General features: G+C 37.0%; 1 protein-coding gene across 2 annotated transcripts; it reads right to left on the bottom strand.

Annotated features, from left to right (window-relative positions):
• Positions 1 to 403: 403 nt before the first annotated feature.
• On the bottom strand, positions 404 to 9,980 carry LOC118438874. Of its 2 annotated transcripts, XM_035859689.1 has the most exons (9): positions 9,661 to 9,980; positions 8,720 to 8,804; positions 8,568 to 8,656; positions 7,691 to 8,002; positions 7,549 to 7,615; positions 7,137 to 7,228; positions 6,986 to 7,044; positions 6,199 to 6,297; positions 5,909 to 6,119 (listed from the first exon to the last, which is right to left on the bottom strand). In XM_035859689.1, the coding sequence occupies exons 1-9, from the start codon at positions 9,739 to 9,741 to the stop codon at positions 6,038 to 6,040; spliced, it is 966 nt and encodes a 321-aa protein (XP_035715582.1). In that variant the 5' UTR covers positions 9,742 to 9,980; the 3' UTR covers positions 5,909 to 6,037. The 2 variants fall into 2 exon arrangements, with proteins under 2 accessions (XP_035715583.1, XP_035715582.1); XM_035859690.1 differs by lacking the exons at positions 5,909 to 6,119; positions 6,199 to 6,297 and adding an exon at positions 404 to 635.
• Between the last annotated feature and the right edge of the window lie 3,834 nt (positions 9,981 to 13,814).

Raw genomic sequence — 13,814 nt, 5'->3', positions numbered from 1 at the left:
GCGAAACCGGTCACAAATGGTATATCCAAACATCGGTTATTCTGTTCAGAAAAAATGTCCTTATTTATGCCGATTTGGGGGGATGGGTCTGCTTAAATTGATAAGTGGACGAGTATGTATGTTAAGTATTTACACATGCATTTGTTTGCGACGGAAATAAATATTTGTATTATTTCACTCTGAAAAAATGTTTGTTGGATCAATAAAACAAAATCAGGACACCTTAACGACAGAGTTAAATGCACAATTATGGATCATCAACCGTCATCCTAATTAAGAAGGAGGATCCTTATTTCGATTGGATTTTATGCACGAAAATTTTCCAGAAAGCTTATAACTATTTGCATAATGATAGGAAACATTTTTGTTTTACTTCCACATAATTTCATAAGATAACATTTTATTTCAAATCATTTAATTTTCAACTGATTTCGACAATTAATTTATTAGTCAATGTCTGTATTATTGTAAGGCGGTGGTTGTGGCATGAGTTGCTGTACCCAAGAGGTAAACTGTGGCCCAATATTTGCCGGTTTTGTAGCGACGGCGGTTTTATAGGCGTAATATGCTTCATCTTACCTGGCTCTGCGGTTACTTTCGGCTGGCTGAGTTATAGCGTCTGCTTCGGCTCGGACCTGTGTTAGGATTACATATGGAAATTTAATTGTTTGATTATATTGAAAATAATATAATATATTTTGAGTTATTATGAAGCTTATCAGTTTCCTGCATTTATCCATTCCACGTTCTGATCAGTTAAATAATTCAACAAAACTGATATATGTACATATGTATGTCCACCCTAATGGTGCAAACATTAAAAGAAGAGTACTGCCAGCTTTGTATGCAAAAAAGTGCCCTCCTTTTAGTGTTCACAACAAGTTCGAGTTTTATCCGGATGTAAAAAAAAAATGAACACAATATTTGCTCAGAACTTCGTCATTGATACTGTTAAAAATACGCAGAAAAAATGGGTCTGGTAAAAACTAGAATTTAACACTTTTCAAAAGTGAATGTACTCTGAATTCTAAATTAAATAGACAAACGACACTAACCAATCCCAAAGTAAAATTATGCAACTTGGTATAGACTTTACTCTGGAAACACAAAAAAAACGAGTGTGAATGAAAATCTTCAGGGATGGCTGAAGTTTGAATGAAAAATGAAGTTTGAAATGAAGTTTTCTTGAACAGGTATGGTCTAAGCTCCCCAAATATTTATGTACCTTTGCCCTCTCGGCGTAACTCGTTTCAACTTTACCAATAACTTCAGAACTTGCTTCAGTGTTTCATGTATTAAGTTGTGAAAAAAATCTATTTTTTTCAGAAATTTCGCAACAAAGTGGTTTATTAATTAAATTTTAGTAACTTATTAAATTGTAGAATTGCTTGTAAAGCCCTATTACCATACTTTATAAAATTTGAAACCCACGACTACCCCGACTACACGTGGGTATTGCTCAAATTTGCTACCCCAAAACCCCAATACCCCAAAAACCCGGGGTACTATACCCTGCCCAACAGCCCCAATACCCCAAAAACCCGGGGTACTATACCCTGCCCAAACAGCCCCAATACCCCAAAAACCCGGGGTACTATACCCTGCCCAACAGCCCCAATACCCCAAAAACCCGGGGTACTATACCCTGCCCAAACAGCCCCAATACCCAAAAAACCCGGGGTACTATACCCTGCCCAAACAGCCCCAATACCCCAAAAACCCGGGGTACTATACCCTGCCCAAACAACCCCAAAAAGGCAGGTACATAAAACCCCTAGCAAGTTGTTTTGAACAGAAAAACCCGGAGTTTTCCGTACCCTAGTTTCAAATATAAATTGAATAGTTTTTATAACTTATTTACTATTGGCTTGTCCCTTCTTGCAGGGCGAGGTAGAAAAATACATTGTCGACAAGAAGGAAAACACCAGGAAGGAAATTGTCGCGATAAAGAGTTCCTCAAATGAACGGATGCATCAGAGAGATTGCAACGTACGTCTTGAAATGCTGAAGGTTTTGGTTGAAAATAAACTAGACCCGATGTCCATGCTTCCTGCGAATGAGCAGAATAAACAGATTTCACGATAGCAGAGCGAATTTAGATATACATATTCTTAGAAAAAAGGGGTTACGATTATAACCAAAAAGTAAAAGGGTATGTGCCGTCGTTATGAATTTGTCACCAACTGGTTGTAAATTTATTAGCTCGGGTGACAATCTATGTAATACCAAGTTGGTCAAACTTTATGATTAGTCGGTGACAATTGTAACGACTCGATGGCAAATTTATAACCATGACGGTAGAGTCATATGAATACGTTTATTTTTGGGTATAATCGTAACCTCATTTCTTAGAGTGTAGAATTAAAATTTTGTTTTTCCGTTTTATAATTTTTGTATTAAATTTAAAATAAAATTTTCAATATATCTATCTTTAAATATGTATAACGCTTTTTTAGTTAAACTAGGGCATCAAAACGACCCTTTCGGATTGACCTGCGACAGGTTGACCCGATCCCACACATGCACAACTTACTGCATTTGTTACCCTATGGTACGCAGCCTACCTGTTTTGGGCGCGTCATCCTCTTCTTTGCTCAAACTTGAGCAAATTCTACTATTTTTCTTTAGTGTTGATTCAGGCGATGAAAAATAAATTCCGAGGTGATTATTAACACAAGCACTTAATTATTTTATGATTTAGTACTGTCGATTTTTTATTCGTGTTTGTAAAGAAATACTTATGTCATGATTTTGAAGGAAGCCACAGGTTACCAACAAATAACAGGAAATGGAGTGCAGGTACCCAGGGTAAGGAAAACCCCGGGGTTTGCTATTGAAAACCCATATCTATAGGTTTTGCTTGCAGTCGGGGTATTCCGGGTAGTCGGGTTTTTTGTGGGTAAACTAAGTCTATGTCTCATGTATTAGGTTTTGAAAAAATCTGATTTTTCAGTAATTGCTCAAAAAACCGCTTATTAATTTAATTTTCACAACTAATTAACTTTAGAATTGTAAGCAATGCTCGATTATAATAAGTACTTTATTAAATTTGAAAACCCCGATTACCCGTGGGTTTAACCGTTTTTTCATGCTCCGTATCATTTTGTGTCTTGCTATCCCCGTTTTTCTGGTGACAGCCTGTTTGAGGTAGAGTTCGCGTCCGGGCGTGGCTATTTGACTGCGCCTCTTGTTTCCGCTCATTTTCCGGAAGTATGGTAGACTTAGATGCCCCGGTAGAAATCGGATGGGACGTGAAAATGGGGTCACTTGACTGATTGTACTATTTTGATTTCAACCTCTGACATATAAAAAAACGATTAGTCCAGATTTGCATAGCCGGGCGAACATTGTTCTACAATCTTAAAACGTGTGGCCCCTCGATTGACAACTTTGAGAGTTGACCTGCAATCTTCGCCTGCCTTGGGACCCTTGCAAATATTAGTTGAATGCACCTTAATTATGTTTATCGACTATTGAAGCAGACGAAAGTTTTCCCAACTTCATTTTATATAGTTATATTGCAGGCCATCGGCCACCTCCATACCAAATTCTCTATGGTCAGGACTTTTTAGAATAAACCGAACTTAACCCACTCAACCAATAGGGCCCCCACCATTCGAAATATATGATTCCCGGAACCATCATCGACCTCATTCGTCACGTAAATATTTTGCCTAATTTCATCAGAATGTGTCATGGTTTTAAGAATTTTTGCAAGAAAGACGGATAGAAAAAAACAGGCTAAGTAATTCATCCATGAACTTTGCAAATGATTATCATACTCCGACTATGAAGAAATATGTATGTGCATAACTACCTAATGAATCGAAACTGTGCCAGGCTAATTTACTTTGTAACTTATTCGCTATTTTGGTCTGAGCATAATAAATCCGCGAAATAACTTAATGCAAAACATGAACTACTACAAAATCTGCCAGACTTCAAAGGCTTCTGACATGCGCGGCATCAAATCTGGCGCCAATCTTAATTTGGATTTAATACTTGTACAGAAAGTTCTACTAGGGACATTCGTGACCTATCGGCAGAGTACAAAGTTCCTACGATTTCAAACTGCCCGCAATTTTTGAGCAATGAGCAAAGCGAAAGAATACCCGTGTAAAATAATTCTTCAGAGACTTCGTCAGTATTATTATTATTAAAACCGGTTGGCGGAACATCATCCTGCCTTTTCTCAGAATTGTCATCATTTGGCTGTTCCGAAAATGGTGATGGGACATTGGGGTGAGTCCTCCTTAAAGCATTTGTCCCCCTTGGTTTGTTCCCTGCCAATTCTTGCGGAATAAACGGGAGGCTCTGAGATCTCGATGAAGGACGATGATTATCTTGATCTATGACGTCAAAGTGCGATTTTGTTGTTAACAAATACTGGGGCTAGATAACATTTTTTTGGTTAATTTTTTCAATTTATTTTCTTACGTGCATAGTTTTTCCTTGGCCATCTTACTGTCACTTCGTTACGGCGTTCTTTTACTGCTGCCCAGTGATCTGCTAGGCAGGGTTCAGAAAACCCCGGGGTTTTTCTCGAAAAACCCAACCCCGCGGGTTTTCCGGGGTTTTTGGGGTTTTTGTGGGTTTTTGGGTTTTTGTGGGTTTTTGTGGGTTTTTGTAGATTTTGGGGCAGGTTGAACCAAAATTCTTTAAATTATATATTAGATAAAAAGTAATTTAATATACGATTTTGACATACAATTTTAAGCGTTATCATTGAGTTGGACTGTTGAATCGAAAATTCATATTTCGCATGCAAACTTGGAAATATGCAATAAAACTTGGAAATTCAAGTCGCACATGAAAATTCTCAAAATTTCATGATGAATCCGTCAATTTAATTAGCATTGATTTAAGTTGTAGTTTAAGGGATTTTGTTTCAATCTGTCCCAAAATCTTACAAAAACCCCGGAAAAACCCACAACAACCCCATTAAGCATTAGGGTTTTTCCGGAGATTCGCTACCCCAAAACCCACTAAAACCCCCAAAACCCGGGGTAGCATACCCTGCCAGTACTTGTGCTAATTAAATTAACGTTGGCTTATATAAATAATTTCAGATGGTTGGAACCGTTGCAACCAACTTAATTGTATTGATGCAGTTTCAAAAATGGGACAAAATCTGATAAAGTGAGTTAACGTTATTTTCGAGTATAAACATTACAGATTTTTTGAAATATGAATTGATTAGAATTGAACCTTTTTTCAAGCAATATCGGTATTATCATCGAGTTATATAAAAAAATCAGCCGAAAAATTAGGAACCTCACGGCGCCCGTAGAATGGCCCCTTTCAACAAAAATATTTGTGGCCAACTAACTTGCTGCTAACTTTCTTTGTGAACTGAGTTATGACGAAAATTAAATAAAAACTGAACTACCCGTTACCCGTGCGGGTAGCTCTAGCTACCCGCAGATAACGGGTACCCGCAAGAATCGTGCGGGTATGCGGGTAACGGGTACCCGACCCGTTACCCGCGGCAACCCTAGTTTGCACCTCGTGGAGCGAAATGGTAAGAAAATTAACTAAAAGCTTGAATTTGAACTACCAATATTTTTCTTCAAAGGGGCAATTCAACGGAATTATGTATAATTACTAATTTTTGTTTGATTTTTTGAAATAACTCGTTATAAATGCAATCTTGCCATGGCTTTAAAAAAGGTTCCATTGATTTGTTAGAAAATTAATTTTTGTACGTGGAAATAAATAATTCTAGTGGTGTTATATGTACTTAAAATGATTAGATTAATGGATCTCAATCTGTACATTGCTGCTCAGTAATTTTAATTTGGAGTTCGTCAAGCTGAGACGTTTAAATACAAAAATAACTATGCAATAGAGCTATGTATGAATAAATATGAAAATTATTATCGAAACAGAATTTTTACTACACAGGAAGTACATAATTAAAAATTTTCTTGATTTTAATTGGAAATTTTGTTAAAGATTCAAAAATTTCTAATTAATCGTTGACATGTTGAAGTATTTATGACAATTTAACATTGTGTGTAACGCCGCTACATAAGTTCTAACTGAGCTCTGCAATAAATCCAAAGTCTGAATTTTTTTTGGGATACGAGTACCAGAAGCAAATAGTAAAGACGAGAACTCTGAAATATGCATTAATTTGTCACATGACATTGTTTCTGTGCGAAATTTTTAATTCAATTTTTTATATATGTAACTAACCTGTAGACCAGGTTGATTGCGAAGTTTAAGAGATAGGCGACAGTGACAAATTCAAGTTCGCCCAACCAATCTACAACCATGCCCAGAAACATGGCGAGACTATGTAGATAAATAAATAGGGAACATATTTAATTGAGACTTATCGCTGTTAACGTATGAAATGTATATAACGTGTAATTTATGTACAACTTATAAGTTAATATTTTTTGAAATTGAGTCAATGTTTAGTGGTTTAGTGTTTCAAAGCTTTTGGATTTCGAGTGTTAAAGCCCGTAAGAAAATGAGGTAATCCGCTGGTCACGCCACAGTTAAAATTTAAGCCGTAAACTGGTAGCTGGATTCTTAATTATTTGATAAGTCGACGCATCAAGTTAAGTTTTAACCAAGAGCATGAGAACATTCACATTCATGAACATGCATTCATGAGCATTCATTCATGAACATTCATGAACATTCATTCATGAGCATTCATTCATGAACAATCATTCATGAACATTCATTCATGCACATTCATTCATGGACAATCATGAACATACATGAACATTCATTCATGAACATGCATTCATGAACATTCATTCATGAACATTCATTCATGAACATTCATTCATGAACATTCATCCATGAAAATTCATTCGCCGTAGTAGAACACATGTTGTCAATGGGTTTGAGTTTCAAGTTTTTAAATGAATATTTAGGAAAAATCAAATCAACACCCTTTACGTTTTGTATATTAATTACATATATTGCTTAAATTTGTTTATGTAAACGAGACATTCAAAACACGCACCTTAAGAACACGGTGAAAAGGTACGGGATGCACCAATACTTGACCCAGGTTTCTTTACCCTGTGCAAATAATAAAGAAATTGTTTTCCTTGTAAATCGCGTACCATGCACGTGAGACGTGATATGTTTGTACAAAATATTTATTTTTATACCTTCGAGAGAATTACCAGACCTGTAATGCCAAGTACAACTCGGACACCTCGTAACGCCACGTCTTCCCACCAATTTTGATATCGCTCATGATCTGCGTATTTACACTAATTGTTGGCATACCTGTTCTTCATCATTCATTTAACTGATTATGATAACGAAATAACTGAAGGATTAAGTAATATCGAACGAATTTTCAGTCCCTTTAATTTTCACCCTATGTTGAATACATGGGGCGAAGTAAGAAATGAAGTCGGATGAAGTGAAATAAAATGAATTTGAAATAGAGTGTGAGCGAAAATCTTTCAGATTGAAATCGGGATGACTGACTTTGAATGAAAATTAAATTTTTGAACAGGTATGAATGTCTGACATTACGTGTGGCACATTTAGCAAATATTGGGCATAAAATACCAGAGTAATATTCGTCGAAAAGGACGATTGGAAGTATCTCAATCAAGAAAAAATCCAAGTTGAGAATCTGCAAATGAGAGAAGCATATTTATAACAGAATTAGTTTGTTTCGAGGAGAATCTACATAAATTTTACAATTTACCAATTCAGACGTGAGGATAAGTCTAGTCCCGATTTTTGCATGGTGTGCAAAATACTTGCCAATCTGGACAACTCCTTTCCCAATGGGGTGCACCTCTTCGAGATTTTCTTTCATGCAGGACACGCAGCGAAACCCAATGGACACGATGTACACGTGGAATATCGTGGCGACCACTACGAAGTACGCAGCTTTATATATGTAAATTGACGATATCCCCCCTTCAGAGTAAGAGTAGAGGAACCAGGCAACATCGTGCGTCACGATGCTGGAGATGGTTACTACCACCCATGAGATCAGGAGCAGTCTGGACCCCTGGGGGGAAGGGGGAAAATAATTTAGTGTTGAGTTAATGAATTGTGTATAGTAAATAATAGAGGCTTAGTGGATGTACATATACGAACAAACTTATGTCCTCGTAAACCGTGTTGATTTAATTCGTCCCAATTTTTTCTGAATATTTGATAACTCAAAACCGGTAGAAACGTGGGTTCTTCTGGTGAATATTATTTATCATGCTCATGAAACGGACTTAGGGACTCGTTCTAAGCATGAAAACATTTCAAGAAAAAATATAAACTTGTTTAAATGTTAAATACGGTTTGAACCCAGAAAGTCACTACCGCGACGAGTTGAATTAACATCCTGTATAACGCATGTATATATGTACGACTTACAAGTTATACGTCGTTTCCCTAAGCCACTTCTCTAGGGGCCGTTCATACATCACGTAACGCAAAATTCGTTATTTTCTAGACCATCTTTAACTTATGTAACATAAGTATGATAACATTAGAGCCATAGATGACTCCCCTTCCCCCCTTCTCGCGTTACGTAATTTATGGACGGCTCCCTACACCCCTTGGAAAAGTTGGATTACCTTAACAATTGCGCCGACCAAGAGGAACACGATATCCGCGAAAAGTTGCAGCAAGCGGAGCACACTGAAAACTATGACGGATGGGGTCTCTGTGTGGGACAAAGAGTAATACTTATTTTTCTTGTTTTTCAAACATTGTGGCGAGTAGTTACCAGATATGATTTGAACTACGGGTTCATCCCAGTGAGTGACGAGTACACTCGGAAGTTCCACGCAAACTTCGTAGAGGCTGGTTACCTGTCAAGAAAGTGGGAAGGATCCCGTATCAATAAATAAGTTGGCCTGGTAACATCGGGATTTTATCGAGTAAGGCAAACATCGTATAATCAAATACAGGGTGGTTTAAATGTCAAGTTCAAATGGCAAATTCTTAAATGGGAAAAATTCGTAAATTTCCATTAGTTACGGATTTGGGATTGAGATTTTTACTAATTTTTATCAAAACTTATGGAACACTGATGACAAAATTCTTAAAGTATTAAGGCAAAATTCCTGTAACTAATGGAGATTTGCGAATTTTTCCCCTTGAAAAATTTGCCATTGTTACCTGCCATTTAAACCACTATGCACCATTGACTGATTTACTATTTTTTATAATTTTTTCGTTTTCTTTGGTTAAATTTGATCATTGATTAGGTTTCGGATTCCCTTTGTACGACTCATGTGTAGTCAGTTTTTTCGACAAATTTTTCCGTAATTCTTTAAATACTTAAACTCTGCGATACGCTACTTCACTCAAGGAACAGTACATAAATATCCTTGAGGCACCGCGGTTGCTATGGTGCGAACATTAAAATTAGTGGCTAATTCTTCACTACTTGTCAGCCATCATCCCCCTCGTCTCCTCGGAGGGGGGCTCAGGTGATGGTAAAATTACGATCAAATTCTCACCTTGTAGGTAAGGTTCAATTGACTAATCGTGAATTTTGCGTGAAACCATCGCCCTCCGAGCTCACTGAGGAGGGATGATGGATGACATGACAAGTATCTATTAGCATCTTCTTTTAATGTGAGCACCACAGACTTAAAGGGTATGCAAATGTCAACGAGGGGCATGTACTTATCTAAAAGGCCTTTCCTAAGAGCAACCCACAGTCTGTACAATTCCACAAAGGATGAGACAACTTCCCAAGGGGAGACCAAATCTTAGAAAATACCCCACACGCGAAGACATCTTGTTCTGAATTTTTTTTATATGCAAGCAGTTTCACTGAACTTTTAAGAGTCAAACAGCACGTGCATAAAATTACAAGTCACTGATGAATTCATTCAAGTAGGTTGACAATAGTGAAGAATTAGCCTCTTCTTTTAATGTTGGCACCATATGTAGCTTTGTTGTTTTATGTAGATAAATAAATACGAGATAATTTTTAGGAGAATGTAGGAACTGCGTTATATGAAGTAGGACTTTCTCACCCAACACTTGGTAACAAAGTGAGACATAGATGCGTGTGTATGTACATTCACCGAATCCGAATCGGATTTACGGAGTGTGATAATAATAGCACAGAACTGCGAGCAGGGAGAATTCGCGAGATCAAGTATGCATGTTTGTAAATATGTATATATTGGACCCCAGTTCAAAAAGAGTCGGTGCCAAGAATTTGGCAAATTTCTTAGAAAACTCGTATTATTAAATCCTTACTGACAATGTGAGTCTTTTACGTGTAAAACTTAGATCTGGTTGGGACCAATTTTATTTTGTTCACCACAAAAAATTAGCATGCCCTTATTTTTGCATTTTTCCTAATGCGCTAATTTGAGCGCGAGGCGCGGACTTTTGGCTGTTTTCCAGCCAAAATTTAGATTTTTAACAGTTCTGTAAATTTTCGAATTTTAGCGTGAATTCAAAAATACGAAAACGTGTCTCTTCATAATGATGTAGTTGATTTATAAAAATTCCAATTGTCTTCAAGTTCGAGTTTCATAATTTTTTGCCAGTTTTTGAAATTCATTAAAATTATAAACTCTTTCAAATTTTCAAAAAAATATTGCATGTGGGTTTTTTGTGCACATATTTACATAGGTAAGCCAATTTGAAGTCGCTATGTATGAAATTCTTTGAAAGCCAAACATTATTTCATTTGTATATTTTTATTCTAGTAAAAATTATAAGATTTTTTTCTAAACCAAACTCATTTGAACCTCTTCTCTCTGCTCTGAAGTAATGTCACCAATTTCACTAATCTCGTTTACAATTTGACTAATAAATTTTTCAAGATCATCTTTTCCTCCGAATAACGCTTTATCCGCCGTTATTGAAATCCCCATTTTGCCATTGTAACTGATACTCACGACAGAAATGCAGCACGATTTCTGACACAACGCAGTAATCGGGACAATTTGCTCGACCGGATTTCCAAATAATTCGTATCGATTTTCCTTAAAAGAGGCAACGTTGGAATTCATTAAGGTTCCGTAGTTAGGAAACATTAAATGTTTCTGAAAGGTTCCACCAATTAGTCCGATTCCTCGATAAATTGCGGCTGCGCAGACGACCATGTTAGAGTTTAAGAGGTAACGAAATTGTTCCGCAATCAGGACCAATCTTTCATCGGCTTTCTCCTCCGAGAGTGGCATCCGCAACGGGGCGACGATTCTTAAAAAAGTTATTACTTGAGGTTACATAGTGTACAAAAAGTTTCTTACCACCAAAAAACACTTTTCCACCCGGGTATAGAAATTAGCGTAACTTTTTTGGTATTGTTTTACTGGCATAGATATGTAGACACATACCTGTTTACCTTCATTCATTTAACTGATTAGGATAGTGAATGAGTATGAATTTTTTTCATTTGAATGAAATGACTAAATGAGTCATAAATTCCACTGAAAATGGAAGTCTTACTACATATGCTCTTTGATTTTGGCCAAATTCGTGTGAAACGATTTAGTAACTAAGAATCATGAGTATTAAATATTCACCCGATGAACCCAAGTTTTCAAATACATATTTAGGAATAATTGGGACGAATTAAATCAACACCCTTCAAATGGATAAAACCATGATGGGAAATTTTTTAGGGTGGTAAGAAACTTTTTGTACAACACGTACATATTTGAATACCCTCGTTATTTCATACATATTTTTACATACAAATTATTCATCATGGTCCCAGGATGACTTGAAATGCTCGGCAGCGTATAAAGTGAGGTCGCATCCTGGCCTAAATTTCCCCCTCTTTCCTGCACAATTTTCCTGACAGCCCCGGTCACACCAAGAACAAGAGCGCCGTGATATTTGTTCGGGCACTGCGGGAGATCCGCTTGAGGTCAGCCATCTCCATTGCGACGGGTCTTTGGCACCGGACCATTTCCCCGCTTCGCTCGAATGCCTATTCAGGGAATACATATTTGTTCATTCAAAATTCATTCATTTGAAAATTGGAAAAAATTATTATAAATTTTTCATTCATTCAAAATTTAAAAATATGTACATATACAGTGGGTTGTCAAAAGTGATGGTGGTCTATTTTGCGCTCGGTACCGCGTGAGATATTCTTGCCCAGGGATAACCATGGACTAATTCTCCTGACATGTTTTATAGCCCGACAAATGTAGAAGAAAATACATCAAACAGAGTTTCGAAATCCGACCCCGTTCGGGGGAAACTGAGAAAAATTTTCAAAAACAGTATAAAAAATTATGGCAAAAGTATTGGTGGTGGTTTATTTTTTGTACCTACAGGCCTCATACGTCTGAATTACCAGTCGTAACGTTAGTATAGTACTCTTTTATGTTCATTGCGCTATAAATTTATTTAAAATGGCCAAAATAAGTGAGTTGACCATTGCTGAGAAAAATTTATCAACAGCTCGCGTGAAAGGGGGGTTGGACCCCAAAATCTTTACCTTTTGAGCTCGTTTAACCCCTGAAAAATTCAGAATATAATCATGCAGTACATATAAACTTGCGCGGTGGTCAGCAGCGCAAAACAAGCCCGAACGAAGGCCACCGCATATCACCAAGGCAGAAAAATTACTTATTATGGTAAAGACCGCCGCAGTGTTGGGAAGGTTTCAGGGGTCACAAAAAAAATTCAGATCATATTTGATTACATAATTTTGCAGGTTATTGGGTGTTTTAGTCTACCCGAAACAAATTTTCATTGAAATAAGCCGGTTTATAAAGATACACATAGCAAGATGTATGTGTCGATAAAATATAGGTGGCGAAGGGAACATGCGAGTGGATGAAAAATGATCGGGACGAGATCCTGTGATCGGATAAGAACAAATTCTGTTTTTTTAGAATCCGTGGACCTTAATATGTTTGTAAAAAATCAGTTCAACCACTGATAACCGATTGCTTGAAAAAAACTGTGAAATACACCAGAGGCTATTTTTCTTATTTTACTTACCAGCATGTTGGGAAATTAATCTCATCTTTATCTCGACCAGATTCAGTGATGGGGTGGAGTGCATGTACTCAAATAAAGTGGGGGACCTTAATTTCAATATTATCAGAATGAATCTGTTCAGTGTGTATTGTGTTGTAATTTTTCTGCCCGCTAGGGCTTTCAAAAAAGGGTTGTACTTCCTATAATAAGTAACTTTTCTGCCTTGGCTTGATGGCGTGGCCTTCGTTCGGGCTTGTTTTGCGCTACAGACCACCGCGCAAGTTTATAAGTACTGCATGATTATATTCTGAATTTTTCAGGGGTTAAACGAGCTCAGAAGGTAAATATTTTGGGGTCCAACCCCTCTCTCACGCGAGCTGTTGATAAATTTTTCTCGGCGATGGTCAACTCATTTATATTGCCTATTTTAAATCAATTTATAGTGCAATGAACATAAAAGAATATTATACTAACGTTACGACTGGAAATTCAGACGTGTTTGGCCTGTAGACGCAAAAAATAAACCACCACCAATATTTTTGCCACAATTTTTTATACTGTTTTTGAAGTTTTTTCTCAATTTCCCCCGAACGGGGTCAGATTTCGAAACTCTGTTTGATGTATTTTCTTCTTCATTTGTTGGGCTATAAAAAATGCCAGGAGAATTAGTCCATGGTTGTCTCTGGGCAAAAATATCTCACGCGGTACCGACCGCAAAATTGACCACCAACACTTTTGACAACCCACTGTAGCATGCCGCCGCATATCAGAAACGACGTGAACAACTTGATCGAGTCACGGAGGCAAGAAAGCAAGAAATTCTGCAGGATGAAGAAGAAGAAATCGAGGGGTGGGACAATCGAGCCCAGAACCTGAAACAAATCCTAAATAAATAAGTAGTAATAATT

The sequence above is a fragment of the Folsomia candida genome, unplaced genomic scaffold, assembly GCF_002217175.1.
Source record: "Folsomia candida strain VU population unplaced genomic scaffold, ASM221717v1 Fcan01_Sc027, whole genome shotgun sequence".
NCBI lineage: Eukaryota > Metazoa > Arthropoda > Collembola > Entomobryomorpha > Isotomidae > Folsomia > Folsomia candida.
The sequence above is the reverse complement of the archived record's forward strand: the minus strand, read 5'-3'. Positions and strand labels throughout refer to the sequence as shown.